Consider the following 19,844-nt stretch of genomic DNA (forward strand, 5'->3'; position numbering starts at 1 on the left):
GTCACCTCTCTCCCTTTTACTCTTCATTCCTGAAGAATAGTTGCACTTGAATCTTCTGTAACACTCAGTGCAGACTCAACTGAATGTAAATGCGACTTCTGGGTCTCTTCAAGCGAGCAAAATGTGTGAACCAGGGAAGACCTTCTCCTGCCTATCATCTATATGGCTGTTGTCATTTTTAATACTTCCACTGCCTCACTACAACTGTTGTACAGCATGACATTACAGTACAGTTAAAGTCTCTGTAATCAGGAAGCACAGCAAATGGGTACAAATGTAGGTCTTTCTCTCTTGATCCTTTTGAATTTAAAACCTTACATACAGCAATATGTACCAGCTGGGTTCCTTTACCCCATATTTAGTTACTTTGTTCTGGCATTTTATGGACCAGTAACTTCATAAACAGTAATAACTAGTTGTTATGTGTAACCAGTTAGGAGTAATGCAAGTCAAGTGGGGGAGTTTATCACTAAGAGAAATATAAGGTACTGTAGTTTTTATTGTTACCAGTAAAACAGCTGGATTTTTGGTATAATTCACTCTGAACTGGCACTTGCAGCTAAGGAAATGGAATTTGCGTATTTATAGCGAACACAGACTGTACTAAGTCAAATCACTGAGGTAAATGAAGCACCTAGTTATTATTCAGTCTAACAGAGAGGTGTCATCATGGTAGATTAATAGAATCATTTACAAAGCTTTATAAGTGATTCAGGGCTCTCCTGTCCCCTTCAAATGTTACCAGGAGTAGAAAGGGGGAGTTTGAAGTTGGCCTCAGGAAAGGCTGCTCCATTTAGCATGCTTTTTGTGGCAGTACATGATAAAGAAGCGGACGCTTCATTTTATCTTTTATACTCCAACAACCAGAATGTACCTCAAACTATTTCTAGTCTAGCGGAGTTTTAAAGAGAATGGGAAGGGGTTAGAAGCTAAAACAACTATTTACAGACCATTTAAAGTGGTCTCTGTAATGTCCTTCCGCAAACATATCTTAAAATTGAACTATAGTTTAGTGTGTTGATATAATCATTGTTTTGGTCATACTGGCTCCCTTAAACATTTCCTTAGACATGAGAATAGTAACTCAGCTGCCTGTTTCAAAAATGCAAAATCCAAAAATATTTACTAATCTGCATTTTCCTTACAGACAAAATATAGAGAAGCTATATTGTTGACTGTGACTGTATAGAAGCCTAGACAGACACACAGAGCAGGGGATTTGGAGTCATAACTCCAAGGTTCTATTACCAACTCTGCCAGTGACTCATATATAGCCTTGGGTGAATCCTTTAATCTTTCTATGTCTCATTTTCCCCATCTGGAAAATGGGGATGATAATGGTTGCTTACTTAGCTGACAGGAGGATGGTGAGGGTTTTTTGAGGGTTAATTAGACAATGTTTATACAGGGCTTTGAAGATCTAAGTATTAAGTACTATAATAATTTGAAGCTCTTATATAACATTCTGTTTTCAAAACAATGGTTTAAATTCCTTCTTGGTAAAGTGCCACTAACTTCAATGCCTTCATAGAGAAGTTTGAACATATACTAAGCTACAGTATATGGTTTCATTCATTTTTATGTTTGTAGATCTTCTGACTTTGGAGAGAAGTTTTAAATGTATTAAAATACATTCAGAGATAAGAACAAATGGAAGAACAAAATATCTCTTACAAAAGGATTTTACAACACTGTTGCCTTTTACATTTCCATCACTGTTATCTGACACAAGATAGGGCCCAATCCTGTTCTCAATTACATGGGGTAAATCAGGAGTAATTTCCACTGAAATCTGGAGTTATTCCAGATTTACCTCCATGTCTCTGACAGGAGAATCTGGCCCAAATCTTGAAAGTACTAAGAAATTCAGAGTATCATACAAAAAGAAATCTGCCATGCATCCAAAGAAAATCATGCTAAGTCTGTTGCTTTGTTAATTGTGAAACATTATTCTCTTATTCCAGTATTCAGGTGTTGGTTTACAGTCTTTTATATATCATTCTGGGAAGAAATAAACAAACCTAATATTATACATCCAGCACTCCAAAAAACTGTTGATATATTTTCTCTTCCATACCTTTGTAAAAGTAAACAAGTCAAGATTTCTGAATAGAAGTGCCTGGAATGCTTCTCTCTCACAGTATTCCAATGTGGTAGGTCTTCAGGCTTCAGATTCTGAAAAAGTCCTGTTGTTACGGAAACTGGGAAGATGATAAAGATGCATTCCAATGGTGGCAATTCAGCCTTGACACATTTCTTACAGGTGAGGTGAATCTTCTCAGTGGATGGACCTCTTCCTTTTCTTTCAACAAAATTGTTGACCAGAGTTCTCTTAAAAGTAGTCTTGCTTCTCACAAGCAGAGTAGCTATAGGCAATCTGGGAAGAATGCATATATTTTGTGGTACTGAGAAGAGAGTGATCTGATTCTAAGAACAGATGGGCAAGACTCAGAGACCCAGCTCAGAATATCCCATAACTCTTCATCTCCAACTCTGGACTTCTGTGGTTCAGACCCATCTCTAGTAAGACAGCCTGATCCAATTTCCATTAAAATCAATGAGAATCTTTCCATTGACCTCTGTGGGAGTTGGATGAGACCCATAATGGCCAATCTAACAAAGGATCACAAGAGGTACAGCTTGCTGCAGATAAAATATCCTGATTACCTTGAGAAGTTATTTTCTTGAGCCAAAAGGAAATAACAGAAAGAAGGAATTAACCACATGTTATTGATATATGAGGTTTGTCATTGGTCAGGCAGGAAAGTGAGAATTCTTTTCAGCACAGGTTAGTGTCTGCAATGAGAAGTGTCAGGGTGAATTGCTGAAGGCGGATGGGATTGAAAAAGGGAAGCAGAGGAAAGATTAAATATGGAAAGGGTGAAGTATCATGAACCCTGGATAAAAGGGAAAAGAGGATGACTAAGCCATTCCAGTTCAAAAGAAAGGAAATCTCTGGACCTCAGTTGATTTGTAGCACTAATCAGATTTCCTCCCATTTTCCCACTTAAGCATTTTAGATACTGTTAATTTAGATTCATTAATCTTGAACAGCCTGTAGCAGCTGCTCAGCAACTGGCCAAACATCTGTCTAGAGAAAGTTCCAATCTGTGAGTTTGCACACCACTCTGATAAAATACTGTCCATAATTCAACAAGAAATTGTCTATTTCCCTGCATCATAACTAATGTAATAGCTGCTTGTTGTTGCAGCCTTGACCTTCTCTTTTATGCTGGACAACCATTTTTTTTTTGGGGGGGGGGGGAAGGATGTTGTAGAAAAAAAGACAGAAACTTTTTCTAGCTTATTATTCACAACTTCTTAGTGACTACGCTTTATTTTTGACGTGACACATGGCACAACTGCCTGCCTGATGGAAACACTTCTGCGTCCCATTTGGTTATTGATCCTTCATCTTCAAAAGTCTGTGACTCTTATAGAGGTTTGGCAGGTTCAGTTCCTTCATCCTCCCTCCCCCTCAGCTGCAGCATGACAACACTTGCTAGTTCACAAGTGGTGGCTGTTGGTTTGGACATTAGATATGGATCTGGAAAGATTACAGAATTTTGCAATAAATTCATCATGATCAAGCAGTAACGGTTAAAGCATTCATTATCCTCGCCAAAGGAATAAGAAAAAACAGGTCTTCACATTTCTGATATCCTGTTGCATCAATGAACAGGCTGCAACAAGCAGAGAAAGTGTGAGCATGTGCTTCAAGGTCTTTTCAGGTGCTATGGTACAGTTTCTTATGGAAAAATCCTTGTTCTGTATGGTGTTTTTCCTGCCTCACTTGGGGATGGCAGAATCGTTCCTTGTGTCACCTGAGAAACCGGGATGTCAGTTTCCACCTATTGGTGAGAAAGAAACTGATCAACAGCAGAATTCAACTGAAAATCTCCTTGGGTAGAACTTTCTGATTTTGAGGCCAATGGGAATGTTATACCAGAGTGGAAGGATGGTTTTGGCTGAGGTGCTGGATTGAAAATCAGGAGATCTGGCTTCAATTCCTGGGTCTACCACAGATTTCCTGTGTGACCTTGGGCAAGGCATTTAACCTCTACATGCCTCAGTTCCCCATCTGTAAAATGGGGACAATAAATCTTCCTTCCCTCATCCTTTGTCTTGTCCATTCAGCCCTGATGCAGCAATTTGTTGCATGCAGGCTCAACAATCTGACAGAGGGCAAAGGACTGCAGGATCAGGGCCTTAGCTTTTAAGCTCTTTGAGGCAGGGACTACCTGTTAGTATATGTGAGTATAATGCCTAACACAATGAGGCCCAGATCTTGGTTGGGGCCTCAAGGTGCTAATATAATGCAAACAAGAAGTAATAGATAATAATGAATTGTGCTTTCCTCTCCTCTTAAGGAAAAGAATGTCAATACAGACAAGAAGGAAAAACCCCAGCATTACTGAATAGTCAAGCACAAGAAAATATATTTGCCTCTTATAGGATAAGTGTAATCTATTTTTCCCATAGAGTGTACCAAATATATTGCACAGAGACTCAATATAAATACTGCATGATAGAGTTATGATAGTGGTAAAAGTAACTGGAGGGAAGGCATTTTCATTATGAGCCCTAATTTCAGGGATTAATTAAGAACATTTATATTTTGGGCTGACATTTCTCCTGCTGGAATTTCTCCCCCCAATCCAAATGTAAGTTATTTGTTGTTTGGTTTGGTTTATTTTGAAAGTGTAGTAAAATTCCATTTTGTCATTTTTTATTTATTGTAATGTAAAGTAATAGATAATAGTTATAGTTATAGCATTTTTTGCTATCAGATAACTCAAAATTAGTTTCCTTAAAACTTCAAACTTGCCACAAGCTTAGGTTATGACGATGGCAGATGCCTTATCTGAAGAAATTTAGTTTGAAGATAATAAATGTATAAGCACTTTAAAAAGACAGTCCCTCACTTCCTTCTAACAACATTCTGGGATGCAGGGTGTTAACCCAGATACACAGGGGTGTATAAAAACAATGAGGAGTCCTTGTGGCACCTTAGAGACTAACAAATTTATTTGGGCATAAGTTTTGTGGGCTATAACCCACTTCATCAGATGCACAGAGTGGAAAATACAGTAAGCAGGTATAAATATACAGCACATAAAAAGATGGAGTTGCCTTACCAAGTTGGGGGTCAGTGCTAATGAGGCCAATTCAATTAGCACTGACCCCCAACTTGGTAAGACAACTCCCATCTTTTCATGTGCTGTATATTTATACCTGCTTACTGTATTTTCCACTCCATGCATCTGATGAAGTGGGTTATAGCCCACAAAGCTTATGCCCAAATAAATTTGTTAGTCTCTAAGGTGCCACAAGGACTCCTCATTGTTTTTACTGATACAGACTAACACTAACCTGACACAAATGTGTGTGCATCTATTTCAATGTGCAATAGTGTGATTGCCCTCAGTGGACCAAATTTTCTGCTGGTTTAAATGGGCACAGCTCCATCAACTTCAATGGAGTGTCATCCTTGAAAACCAAAAGATCTGGCCCAGTATGACAGCATATGTAAATATAAACAACCACATTTTAAATGGTTTCTCCTACCTCAACAAAAGAACAAAGAAATTAAAGGAAAATAAGTGTAATAATGCGACACTTTTCATATTTTAAAAAGTATAAATGTCAGGACATTCATAATTATGGTTCTCAGCATTAAGCCCTGAGTAAGGCTGGTTAATATTATTTTATTGAACAATTTACCACTGTAAAATGTATCTTAATTGAAATAGACATTCTCTGCAGGAAAATCTTGAGTTCAATTACACTTTTTGATTTTCCAGTTGAAAGAATCAAAACAAATTTTCATGTTTGGAATCAACATTTCAAAATGAAATAAGATTTTTGGTTAAAAAAAGGTGATTAAGAAGAAAGAAATCCATTTCGTAATATTTATTTGAAATGAAAATTTCATTTAAAAATGGTGACTCATTTCAATTTTGTTGAAAATGTCCAATTTCCATGTCAACATTTCCAATTTGAAATTTCTGGGAATTTTTTGTTTCATGAAAATGGCCAATGTTTCGACTTTTGTTCTGCTTTGAAATGGAAAGTAACTTTGAAATGTTGAAATTTCCCATGAAAGGAAAAGTTTGTGTTTTCAACAGCTTTACTTCTGTGCATTTAAAATCTCAGCTGTAACATATTATTAACACACAGATTTGGGAAGAGGTTGTGCTGAATATGAAATAATACAGTAAAGTCTAGATTATCCTAGTCCTAGATGAATACACAGGAGAAAAGAAGATATAAGGAGCCTACTTCCTCTGTCTCTTTGCATTTTTATGTAGGAACCAAGCACTCCAGGCTTCCAGCACACAAGGGGTGGATGCCACGCCTGAAAAAAGAAGCATGCAGGAAGATCTCTACACCAGTATGGAGTTCCACTAACTTCAATCAGAATGAGTTTTTCTCAATTTTATCCAGCAATCGCTTCCTCTGGACTGCTAATAAGCAAAGAAAATTTCATCTCTAAAGAACTCTGTTTGGAAAATTATGTGCGACTGTAAAGGGGCTGGGAATGGAAGCCAGAACTCAGCATTAATTGTGCCAGGCATCAACAGCAAAAATTGTTAGCATCATTGGGTAAAAGCAAGAGAAGGGCTTGAACCAAAAACCAAGATTTGGAATACATCTGAACGCTGATAGACTTTGTATCCACATCTGAACATTGTGACTCAAATCCATGTCCAGTGAAAATCTGTTATTCTCCACAAGTGAAAATGAAAGCAGTCAAAAACACGGGTTTTGAAATTTAGCTTTGCATGCTGGAAATATGTATCAATATATAAGCCCTGCATATAAGCATGGTCTTCCCTTTCACTGAGACAGTACATGCACCTGTTATTCCAATAAAATAACAGAACTTTGGTACAGAATAGTAACTTTTTGTGTTAATCCCTCTTTTTTGGCTTATGATGAATACTGGGCCTTATTGTTCCTCATTCAGTGTTGCCACTGTTTTTCATACACATTAATAAAACAAAGAAAATCTTGCAGCAGCTCTTATCTACATTTCTATTACTACTGCAAGTCATGAATATTTTCTGAAATCCCAGCTAATTAATTTAAGCATCTGAACCAATGATTTTCCCTTTGTTGTTAAGTTTCTCTTACTCCATGCCCCCTGAGCAGTCACCACTCTTTCCTCACAGACATCTCCTGTGGCATAGCTGGGGGCAGAGGGAAAAATAATAATAAAAAACCTTAAGAGCTTTTTGTTCCTCTGCTGTCCTGTACTTTATTGATCCTCGCATACTCCCCAAGTTCAGAGACATTTTATAATCATGACCATAAATGAATACCATCAGGGATTCAAGGGGACTTCCCTCTTTAATATTCAGAGAGACAATAAACTTCAGTTTAAAAGCTATAAAGCCATATCAACATGTGGTTGAAGCTACAGATATAAGGCCCTGCCACACTGACCTCCATTTCCCTTAATTGTGGCCAGAGTTCTGGCTCTGCAGAAAAGTGGCTAGAATTTCCTTCATAACCTGACCAGCACATTCAATTATCTGGCTGTCAGGATGAAATGCAGGCGGGAAGGAAAGCAGCAAAGAGCAATTAAATTCATTCCTGTGAAAGGCAATTAAAAAGACCTTTAATCAAACACTACAGCTGTTAACAAGTCAGGTAATGTATCAAAAGCAATGGTAACTCTCCCAAATTCTTTTGCTTCTGAACCCCAAATTCGTCTGTCATATTATCAGGGAAGGTAGAAAGCTATTTAGTAACTTTAATTTCCTGAACTTTGGAGTGGTACAGCTGCGAAGTATTGCCATAATTGGAGACATAATGATATGAAGAGTAATTGACCACTAGGCCTGCCCTTTTGTCTTTCTTATCTTCAATATCTTGCCTTCCCCCCCACCCTCTCCTTCCTTCTCTTTGTCTTGAACAGGAAAATTTGTACACATCATTGTCTCATAGGGTGCCACTTATTGGAGCCTTTTCTGGTTATTGCTTGGATACGTGCAAATCATGTGCTTTTGTATTTTTCCTGTAGTTTCCCTATTGTCTGAGTGTGATTTATGTGTTTCAGCTTTGTGATGTCAGTCCAGTTTTGTCCCATCTAATGATTTTTATTAGTAATTGTGCCTAAAAGTTTATATTTATTATGACAATTGCCATGAACATTGGTCACCCATAACAACATTCCAGTTGCCTTAGATAACACCTAGAGATCAAAATAACTCATTCTCTGAATTTGCAGTATTAAAAGATATTCCTTATAGTAAAGCATGAGGAAGTACAGTGAATACTGTTAACACAGAGGTATAGTATCTATTTATCAAAGCTAATTGGTAAATTTTTAAGAATCTCCACAGTATATATTTTGTTCTTTATTTTCATTATTATGACAACTGTTATCATTTTAAGAGACTAGATGTATTAATTTCTCTGTATTTATGTGCCATGTTATAAGCACAATTTTTTTAAAATTCACACATTATTAATATCAGATTTGTTTTTTTAAGTTTGCTTTACCGCCTTATTTCACGAGGGGAAAAATGGAGCTCTTGTCCTAGCTGAATCAAACCATCCTCTTCTGTGAATTATAATAATGGAATTATGTTGAATAAATCTCATCTGCCCAAAAAAGTAATTTTATTTATGGTCACCCTGCAATTTTCCCTATCTAAACAATATGTAAAGGGAATTTCAATAATTCAGCTGCATCAGGCTGCAGAGTTCTGCACAATACTAAATGACTCTTTAATTTATAAAAACTAATTCCAAATAATCTGTTGTCAGAGACAAGCAGAGTTGTCAGTGATCAGAGATGCAAAGAAAACAGCACAAGCTCTTTTTGGCTGGAATGGGTTCAAGCAGGTTTTGATATATGACTTTCTTAGCGTGATTAAATATGGTGTGTTTTTCAGACTATTAAAATACTGTGCACAGCTAGAAGTTCAGCTAGTGCCTGCAACTGTGATGTGATTTATGAGAATTTTCTAAAATTAAGACTACAGAGTAGTTCAGGATGGAGACTTGGAGGGGGTGAGGGACAGTTTATGACTGTGGCCTGAGAATGTTCATATTAAAGTATCTAAATAAAGGGGTATACAGTCTCCATTTCCTCACCTGAGCTTCTAAATGAGTGTTCAGTCTAAAATATCATCCTCTCTTGTAGACTGCATTTCCTCCAAAATAACTGTCCCTCTCTCTTCTCAATAAGAATGCAACATCTTAGGATAGAAAGAAGCTCATGCAGGAAGACATTTTGTTCTCAATACTCCTCTGATTTTTCTCTCTCTCACTGAGGCAAGTTTCAGGACACTCAGCCAACCTTTGTGTAGTCAGCTGAGGTTTTTTTTCTCCTTCACTGGAGATCATGGAACAAGCAAACTGACAAGAACTCAGCACTTGAGATGATTTAGCTGACAAACAACACAGATTCTGACTTGTGTTTGTATATATTACATACACACACACAGGAAACTCAGATACAGCATAGCAAAATGTTCCCTCAAAGATTTTTATGGCTGTTTGGAAGGGAATATACAGCTGATGAGGCCAAGAATTTACCAAGGGTGGGCATGATTTTGAAATAACAACCCTTTTTATATGGTGCAAAATAAGTATCATATGCTTGGGCAAAGCCCCCTTCTCTAAACCACACAAAAAAGCACCAGTAAAATTCCAAGGTTTCTCCATAAACTTACTTGAGATTATTAAAAATAACACGTAGTCCTTTTTTAAAAAAGAATTGTATACTTTTGATGCATCAAATTTGATTAATATCCAACACATATTCAAGGCTTGAGATGACAACGCTTCCATTAAACTGCTGCTTGTGCATTTTGTTCTGACACCATCCTATATGACTCTGTAAATTATGATTCTTCATGCATATGAAACAAGAAAGTTTACCAGCCCAGCATAGACTTCCCACTGCAGCACAGCATGTAGAGCAAATGTACAGAATGTTTCCTGGGGTTAGATTTATTAAGAATCGCTGCACAAACCCCCAATATTGTAGGTTTATTTAACTCTGCAGTTTGCGGTTTGAAATGTCCTATTTTATGCACCTTGGGCCTGATTCAAATCACACTGAAATCAGTGGAACAGACAGACTTCTGTTGATTTTAATGGGAAATCAGTTTTGGATCAAGCTCTTGGAAAGAAGCCACTACTGCAAGGAAAAGTTGCAACTTCGTTCTTTCTCTTTAATTCTAAAAGACCTGCCTTGGTTTGCATTATGTTTATTCATCAGCCTGGCCCAACTTCAGGCTTCTCAAGAATGCTGTGGCAAAAATGGGATAAATATAAAAATCATAAGCATAAAATCCTATACAAACTGGTAAGAAATATCCCCAGAAAGCATAACATTAGTTACAGAGATGATTCCAGCTGGCAAACAAGTTGGCTCAGCTAGATAACACAAAAGACTTTTATTAGGTGGAAGACGGTCACTTTCCAACAGAATAAGGATTGTCAGCAATAGCTGAATTAAAGTTATTTCTCAGTGCACTGCACTGTGATTTCCTACATCTGTGTGGAAAGAAGAAGTAGGGTGTGGGGGAGGGCACTTGTACACAACCCTTTGAATTACATGGCTTGATGAGATTAAGTCAAAATTTCTATTTCACATCTACAAGATAAAAACAACCAAAGGATACTGAGAATCCTTGGCCACGTGTTCTAAAATTATACTGAGTGGCGCCATTCATTACTGAATAGATACATACAACTTTTCTTGCATCCAAAGGCCAGGATTAACCACAAGGCCAAAGGAGGCATGGTCATAGAGGTGAGTTAACCACTAAGCCTTAAGGGCTAGTCCCAAAGCTCACCCTAATCCCTATCCTGCCAGTCTGACCTGGATAGTGCTATATTAGTTTGGCTTCACTATCTGCAGAGAAGGAGGAATATAGATCATAAGAACATTCATAATTATGTTACATAGGGTTACAATAAAAAAGGACATAAACCTTCATGCTTCATAGAATATACTAACCTTTATCAGTTGTGGGTTAGGAAGAAATTTTCTCTATGGGCAGGTTATTATATAAATGCTCTCTTTTGGTTTCTTGCACCTTCTTGTAGCATCTGGTTGTGGATACTCTTAGGATACTGGAAGGACTACTGGTTTGATCCAGTAAGGCAATTTCCACATTCCTGTCCTGTGTGGAGTCTACACAGCCAACTATACAGTGGATGAAATCAATGGGAGTTTTGACATTGACTTCAATGGGGCCAGCATTTCATGTGCTGTCACCTCTGGAGATGGCTCTTGGTCTGGTAGGTGCACTTTTTTACTCTTGCACAGGGGTGAAAAGACCTTTTCTGCTTTGTATGCGATATTGGAGCAAATCACGGAGAAAATTATTAGACGCACAATACAATCTCAGATTCCCTGCAAAAGTAAGTCTAGAAAGACTTAAAACATGTAGTAGTACTAATAACAAAGGACAAATAGCACAGGCTTGTGCCAGGTATATTACACTACAAGCAGGTGCTGTGTAAGCTTCCCCACAAAACTCTTTCAGTGCAGCCCAATCCTGGCCTGCAACCCCACTGCTGTTTCAGTCCCAAACCTCTCTTGAGCACAGACTGCCAATCATGGCAAAATGTGTTGCTTTTTTCTGATGTGAATGGGGATGAGACCAATGAACTCCTCTTGCGTGGGTCAGCTATTCATATTACTTATTAAATGCAGGGATGGAATTTTTTTTGTTACTTTTTGGTTGTTTGTTTCTTTTCTGTTCTTTGTTGCTCTATTTGGAACATGTCCTTTGGTTAATATTGTTTTCGGTTATTTTTTATTAAGGCAGTCACAGGCCTTCAGGCTTTGGACACAAAAAATGAAAGCACATTCATGTTTGCTGTTCAAAACTCTCTATAAGAAGTCAAAATTACACATTGAATCCAAACACCACAATTTGGGAAAGATCACTCAAGAAAAAGATCTTGAACTATCATTGTGGATAGTTCTGAAAACATCCACTCAATATGCAAGGGCAGTCAAAAAGCGAACAGAATATTGGGAATCATTAAGAAAGGGAATATAATATCATATTGCCTCTATATAAATCCTTGGTAAGCCCACATTGTGAATACTTGCGAGCAGATGTGGTTGTCCCATCTCAAAAAAACATACCGGAATTGGAAAAGGTTCAGAAAAGAGCAACAAAAATTATTAGGGTTATGGAACGGCTTCCGTGTGAGGAGAGATTAATAAGACGGGGACTTTTCAGCTGGAGAAAGTAAATAAGTGTTATTTACTCCTCACAACACAAGAACTAGGGGTCACCAAATTAAATTAATAGGCAGCAGGTTTAAAACAAACAAAGGGAAGCATTTTTTCACACAATGCACAGCCAGTCTGTGGAACTCTTTGCCAGAAGATGTTGTGAAAGCCAAGACTATAACAAGGTTCAAAAAAGAACTAGATAAGTTCATAGAGGATAGATCCATCAATGGCTATTAGCCAGGATGAGCAAGGATGGTGTCCCTAGCCTCTGTTTGTCAGAAGCTGGGAATGGGTGACAGGGAATGGATCACTTGATGATACCTGTTCTGTTGATTCCCTCTGAAGCACCTGACATTGGCCACTGTCAGAAGACAGGATCCTGGGCTAGATGGACCTTTGGTCTGACCCAGTATGGCTGCTCTCATGTTCTTATGATACAGATTCGAAACACCCAAGTTTGAAAATAATTGGATCTGGAGGTTTGATAGAGATAAAAGTCCAAATACTCTGTTCCTCCTTTTCAGTGCTGGGTTTAAGAAAGATTTTTAAAGTAAGAGGGTGGAGCAAAGCTGGTTTTAAGCCACCTTTACATCTCCTTAATTTGGATCCCTGATCCCCAGATGCAACACAGAGCAGCCCCATGGAGGCCTGTCCATTTGAATTTCATTGGGTCCTATTGTCTCACTGAATTATTGTCATTCAATGGGCTTTAGGCTTCCAAGGGCCAGATTTTCAAAGATGCTAATGAGATTTTCAAAAGCACCAAGCAGATTAGGCATCTCACTTCCATTGATTTCAACAGGAGTTTGGCACCAAATGTTGTTAGGTGCTTTTGAAAATCCCAGTAGCCACCTATATGCATCTTTGGGCACCTAAATTCTTTTGAAAACCTTGCTCTAATTGACTTTTGACAATGGGACTTCTAAAAATGTTTCTGTTGCATTTCACTAAGAAGTTAATGGGAATGTTGCTAGCTAGAGTCACTATAAAACCTTTAATCGACATAATGTAACAATTTAAGGTTGTGTGAGTCTTGATCTCAGTTATTCGCTATTTCTTTCTCCTGTAAAGGGTTCTTGTACTTCAATTAAACTGACTCCCTAAGCATCTGCAGATAACAGACTTCAGGCATTGTTGGCATCGGTGTTAACTAGAGACATGATCCAGTGAATGTTCACTTAATACAAAACGTGCATGTGTGGTGCCTTCATCCACATAATAGAAAAGTCATATCCTGTCCACGTATGGTGTGTCCGGTTATACACATGGCCACACACCTATACATACCTACCAACCCTAAATGGCCTGGGAACTACTTATCTGGAAGACTGACTGTCTCTCCCTGTGCATTACAGCCACAGTTGTGGTCAGCAGAACTGCCTGACTCATCTCAGAGAGAAGAGATAGCTTGTAGATTGATAGATTCTATGGCCAGAAGGGACTACTGTGATCACCTAGTCTCTCCGTCTGTATACCACAGGCTATAGAACTTCCCCAAACTAATTCCTAGATCAGATCTTTTAGAAAAACATCCAAACTCGATTTAAAAATTGTCAGTGATGAAAAATCTATCATGACTCTTGGTAAATTGTTCCAGTGGTTAATTACTCTTACCATTAAAAATGTATGCCTTATTTGCAGTTTGAATTTGACTAGCTCCAACTCCCAGACACTGGATCATGTTATATTTTTCTTTGCTAGATTGAAGAGCCCATTATTAAATATTTGTTCCCCATGTAGATACATACAGACAGTAAACAAGTCACCCCTTAACCTTCTCTTTGTTAAAATGAATAGATTGAGCTCTTTGAGTCTATCACTAAATGGTATATTTTCTATTCCTATAATAATTCTTGTGGCTCTTCTCTGAACCCTCTCCAATTTCTCAACATCCTTCTTGAATTGTGGGCACCTAAATTGGACACTGTATTCCAGCAGAGGTCACACCAATGCTAAATACAGAGAGGTAAAATAACCTCTACTCCTACTTGAAATTCCCCTGTTTATGCATCCTAGGATCGCATTAGCACCCAGTTTATGAAGCAAACCAGGTCACTCTGAATTAGCAACCTATCCTCTTCATTATTAACCACCCCCTCAATTTTTGTGTTACCTGCACACAGTATCAGTGATGGTTTTCTGTTTTCTTCCAAGTCATTGCTAAAAATGTTAAATAGCACAGGGCAAAGAACCTATCCCTGCAGGAAACCATTGGAACCAGCTTGATGATGATTCTCCATTTACAGTAACATTGTAAGACCTATCAGTTAGCTAATAATTAATTCATTTAAGGTGTGCCATGATAAATTTTATATCATTCTGATTTTTTAATCAAAATGTTGTACAGCACCAAGTCAAACGCCTCACAGAAGTCTAAGTATATTATGTCAACACTATCATCTTTATTAACCAAACTTGCAATATCATTAAAAAAAAAGATATCAAGTTAGTCTGACAGGGCCTAATTTCTATATATCCATGTAGGTTTGCATTAATTACATTACTCTTCTTTGGTTCTTTATTAATTGAGCCCCATATCAACTGCTCCATTATCTTACCCAGGATCAGTGTCAGACTGACAGGTCAATAATTAGCTGGGTCATCCCATTTAGCCTTTTTAAAAATTGGCACATTAGCTTTCTTACAGCCATCTGAGTCTTCCCAGTTCTCCAAGACTTATTGAAAATCAACATTAATGGTCCAGTAAGGTCCACAGGGCAGTTCTTCTAGTACTCTTGATGCAAGTTATTCGGACCTGCTGATTTAAAAATGTCTAATTTCAGTAGCTTCTGTTTGAGGTCCTCCAGAGATACTAGTGATATAGAAAAAGTGTTATCATCACCATATGAGATTATGTAATCTGTTTTTCCACAAATACAGTACAGAAATATTTATTGAACTTTTCTGCATTATTATTGATAATTCTACCATTTCCATCTTTTTGTTCCTAATATATTTTAAAAACTGTTCTTATTGTCCTTAACTTTGCTGGCCATAAATTTCTCCTTGTATCTCTTGGATTTCCTTTTAAATATTCAACAATTCCTAACTTCTGCTTTATAGTCATTACTATCAACTTCCCCTTTCTTCCATATATATATATATATGAATGATAGTAATGAATACTCATTACACACACACACACATATTATATATATATATATATACACACACACACACACACACACACACACACACACACACACACACACACTTTTTAAAGCTGCCATCACTTCCCCTCTACACCAGGCCAGTTTTTTAACCAGCACAGCTCTCTCACCAATTATGGAATTGTGAATTTTGGGCATCTAATAAAGTAGTCCTAAATGATCCCCAAATATCATTCACATTTTTCTGATTAAATTCTTCCTCCCAGTAGATCTGGATCATAATTGTTTTCAGCTTTGTGAAACTGGCCCTATTAAAGCACCTAGTATATATATATTACTAGTCTGGACTTTGTTCTGCTTGCACATTATAAATGTGACCAAGTCATGATCACTTGTACCAGAGATACCATTAATTTTTAGTTCTGTGATCAGTTCCTCTTTACTTGTTAGGACAAGATCTAATATAGAATTCCCCCATGTTGTCTATAACACTTTTTGAGTTAGGAAATTGTCATCTATAACGTTTAGAAATTCCAAGGATGTTTTAGTATTGTCAGCATGAGACCTCCAGCGTAAATCACTCAAATTGAAGTCCCCCGTGATCTCATAGGTTTTTTTCACCCTATACTTTGTAGATAGGTGCATAAGGAACTGTTCATTCTGTTCCCTACTGTGATTTGGTGGTCTATAGCAGACATCAACTAGTACTCCATCTTGTGCTCTGTTAGGACATTGATCCATAAGCATTCAAGATCATTTTCTTTTGAGTTATCGGTGACTTGGAAACAAGTATTGCTATTTTGACTTAGAGTGCCACTCCCCCACCCCTTTTGACCACACAAGCCTTCCTAAATAGGTTATAAATGATTGACTTGAACATTCCAATTTTGTGAATCATTCCACCAGGTTTCCATAATATGATGTAGATTTAATTTATGCTCATAAATGAGCAATTCCAATTCCTCTTGTTTGTTACCCAGGCTTCTAGCATTTGTGCATAGTCAATTCAAGTTTTTTTTTTCTTTTTGTCATTTGGTTCCTTAATTAATTTTGTTCTTAACATCTCAATTTTGTGCTCACTGAGTTCTCAGATTGTCCCTCTTTTTACCCTTCCCTTTTGCTATTAGTTTAACCCCCACCTGACTGCTCTAGCCAGCCCGTCCCTGAGGAGATTAGTCCCCCTTCTTCTGAGATGGAGGCCATCCAAACTATATAGCCCTCTCTCCCCAAAGAAGATGGACCAGTGGTCCACAAAACCATAGCCCTGCACCCTACACCATTTACCTAGCCAGAATCTTCTGCCTTCTGTCTTCCTTTGCTAGAGGGACAGGAAGGATTTCGGAGAAGACAATTTAGACATTCTTCTTCTTCAGTACGCTTCTGAGTTCCCTGAAGTCCTCTATTATCTGTGAGATATCCCATGATGTAGTGTCATTTGTGCTGATCTGAACCATCACCAATGGATCCTTGCCCTTCAACATCAGAAGCCTATCTGATCTTAGAGTGACATCTGGTGTCTTAACTCCGGGAAGGCAGCACACCATCCTGTCGTCCGCCTGTCCCTGGCAGAATGTTCTTTCGATTCTTCTAAGTATTGAATATCCATCAAGGATTGTCTGTCTGCCTTGGATAGTTAGAGAACTCTTTGTGGGTACACTTGATTTTTTTTATAGGTTGACCCAAGCTGCCATCCACCCATGTGTCCCATACATCTCTCCATTCCCATGGACCTGCTGGATCTTGAGAGGTATCTTCCACAGCTCCCTGCTGAGGACCAGGTATTGATTTGCAACTTCTAGCTGTGTGGAATTTCTTCTACTTCTCTTTTGTCTGGTGGACACAGTCTGCCTATCCTCATCTGTCTCTAACCATGCGGCTATGACCTTTGGTGGTTATGAACTGCCAGGCCACCTCTCTGATTTCCTCTACAACTGATTCCTTTGTGTCCAGGTCCCTTCCTTCCTTGAACCTGGGATACTGGGGTTTCCCAAACCTGGTTTGGAATTCTTCAGCTTCTCTGATTCGTAGTAGCTTCTCAACTTGCCCCTCCAAGCCAAGAATCTTTTCTTCCAGCACAACCACCAACTTGTACTTCATGCACAGGAAATCTCTTCTAGTTTCAGGCAGGAAAGAACATCGCACATTCATTGCAGGTTATCACCACTATTCCATCATTGGCCAAAATATCACACATAGCACGGAGTCTCTCACAGTCCCTCTCTAAACTCCCACCAAAACTGTCCTGTTAGCTGCCTCTGTTTGTGGCTCTCAAGTTCGCCTAGCAATTGATTTTCTATACCAAGTCTTCCCTGCTTAGTTCAACTCAGCTTTGCCCCTCACCCTCAGGGAGTGATGAACCACTCAGAGACTTCAAACAGGTGGGCTGATTAAAGTTCCAAGGCTAGAGTCTCATGGCCTTTAGGATGTTCTCTGAGGGGCCCTTCAGTTTTGAAACTCTCCCTTGCCAGTCCTAAATAGAACTAGTTTATCGAATTCAAGGCATGCTGAAAGGCACAGTCATTTTTCCAAGCTGCGAGAAAAACTGGGAGGGCTCTGGTAGGAGATCATAAATATCAGAAATATGTTTTAGCTGCTGGGCGATGATTTATGTTAATTACTGAGTGAAGAGAGTTCCTGGAATAGACTATGTGTATAAATGTATTTTTAAAATGTGTCAAGGAGTGCCTACATCAAAGGACTGGAGCTCCTTTATAAAGAATGTGTACACAAACTGAAAATAATTAATTAATTACATCAGTTCTGTGGAGGAGTACAGCATTATCATTCTGACCTAACTATTGTACTGTTATGGGCAACAAGAAACTGGAGCGATATCAATAGAATTAATTAATTAATGTTTGCAAAGTGCTTTGAAGGTGCAAACTATTCTGTAGGTGCTAGATAATTTTTTTTTTTTTGCTGGCAACACTTTAAAAGTTATATTCCATTTTTTCTCTGACCCTCAGATTGCCCATAACACAGGAGTCAAGTATCAGAGGGGTAGCCGTGTTAGTCTGAATCTGTAAAAAGCAACAGAGGGTCCTGTGGCACCTTTAAGACTAACAGAAGTATTGGGAGCATAAGCTTTCGTGGGTAAGAACCTCATTTCTTCAGATGCAAGACTTGCAAGACTTGCATCTGAAGAAGTGAGGTTCTTACCTACGAAAGCTTATGCTCCCAATACTTCTGTTAGTCTTAAAGGTGCCACAGGACCCTCTGTTGCGCATAACACAGGAGTGTATCCCCAACCTAGCTTCATCTACATCCTGCCCTGGAATTTATTCACATTTTAGCTTAGTCTGGGTTTCCTCCTGAGGATGCTGTATAATTGCCTCTTGAAAGTATTTTCCACAGGGATCAGCACTGTCTCCTATGTGGCCATGGATATCAGTAGAGTCACTGGCCCAAATTCCATGCCGCAGTATAGCACAGAAGACATAGTTCAGAAGAGTTCCTGTTTGGATTCTGGACTGATGCAGCACCTTGGCAAATCTCTCCACACCTGTTAATGAGCTTTTCTGTAGCTCACAATACAGGCGAGTCTCATCTTACACTGGTTCCACTGTCAGCGCATAAAGCGAAAATCGTATAGTCAAAATTACATTGAGTGTAATGGCGGGCAGAATCGCCCGCACTACAGGTACAGTATTTAAATTGTTATTTTTCTCTTTGTTTTTGTTTTGTTTTTGCCAACTGCGCAAAGCTGAATTTGTGCATGTTAAATGGGCGTAAGATGATACTCACCTGTACCCAGAAGACTCTAGCCTCTCCCCATCCCACTCCAATACTCCCCTTACACACCTTTCTTTCCTGTCTACACTGGAGAAATTCTGACCCTTTCAAGGCCCATTTGCTCCCTGCTGTGGTACAGAATCTGCCCCACTCATCTCAATATTAATCATCATATAATATTAGGCACTTCATTTTCTTATAGGCATTTGTTTGACAAAAGGCATGAAAACTCTGCATAGCTTGGAAACAATGTCACTTCTACTGTAACTGTGAGAAATACTAGTCTGTTTTAATCAACATTTGCTGTGAATTATTGTACTAGCAATCAATCATTTTCTCCAAGCTGATCTTTGGAACACTTTTGCCTGAGACCAGGCACATCAAGCAAGCACAGACTTCTTAACGGTGATGCAATAACTGATAATGAATTGGAGAGAATGTAATGTTTGATATAGTTATGAATCATTTTGGCTCCGAGTTTTTTTATTTGTTTCTGACTCACTGACCTTAAGATGCATTAGACTTTTTATGCCAAAAGAAAAATATCACATAGTTGAATTAATTATGTGTTGAAATGTAAACTATATATTTTGGAATTTATTATTTTCTTATTTTGCACTCATGTTCTCTGTGTCTACATATTATTTTTTTTCCTCAGGACCTGCATTTCTGGTTGAGCCAAAACTCCCACTGGGGCAAGGAATACAGAACCAGAAGTCTGCTCCTGCTCCCATTAACTTCTATAGGAGCAAGAATCACACCCTGGCTCTTAATAATGAAGT

The 19,844-nt window shown here is 38.3% G+C and overlaps 1 protein-coding gene across 4 annotated transcripts in view; it reads right to left on the reverse strand.

Annotated features, from left to right (window-relative positions):
* NTRK2 (neurotrophic receptor tyrosine kinase 2) overlaps window positions 1-19,844 on the reverse strand; it is a 270,677-nt gene that overhangs the window by 83,657 nt on the left and 167,176 nt on the right. Inside the window, exon 13 of one of the 4 annotated variants that reach the window (XM_042854543.2) lies at window positions 1,564-3,851. The exons of the other annotated variants lie outside the window; for them this stretch is intronic. Coding sequence (XP_042710477.1) covers window positions 3,841-3,851 — 11 coding nt within the window. The 3' untranslated portion in view covers window positions 1,564-3,840. Of the gene's footprint in view, window positions 1-1,563; window positions 3,852-19,844 lie in introns of those variants that run through there. 4 annotated transcript variants of the gene reach the window in all.

The sequence above is a fragment of the Chrysemys picta genome, chromosome 6 (genome assembly GCF_011386835.1).
Source record: "Chrysemys picta bellii isolate R12L10 chromosome 6, ASM1138683v2, whole genome shotgun sequence".
NCBI lineage: Eukaryota > Metazoa > Chordata > Testudines > Emydidae > Chrysemys > Chrysemys picta.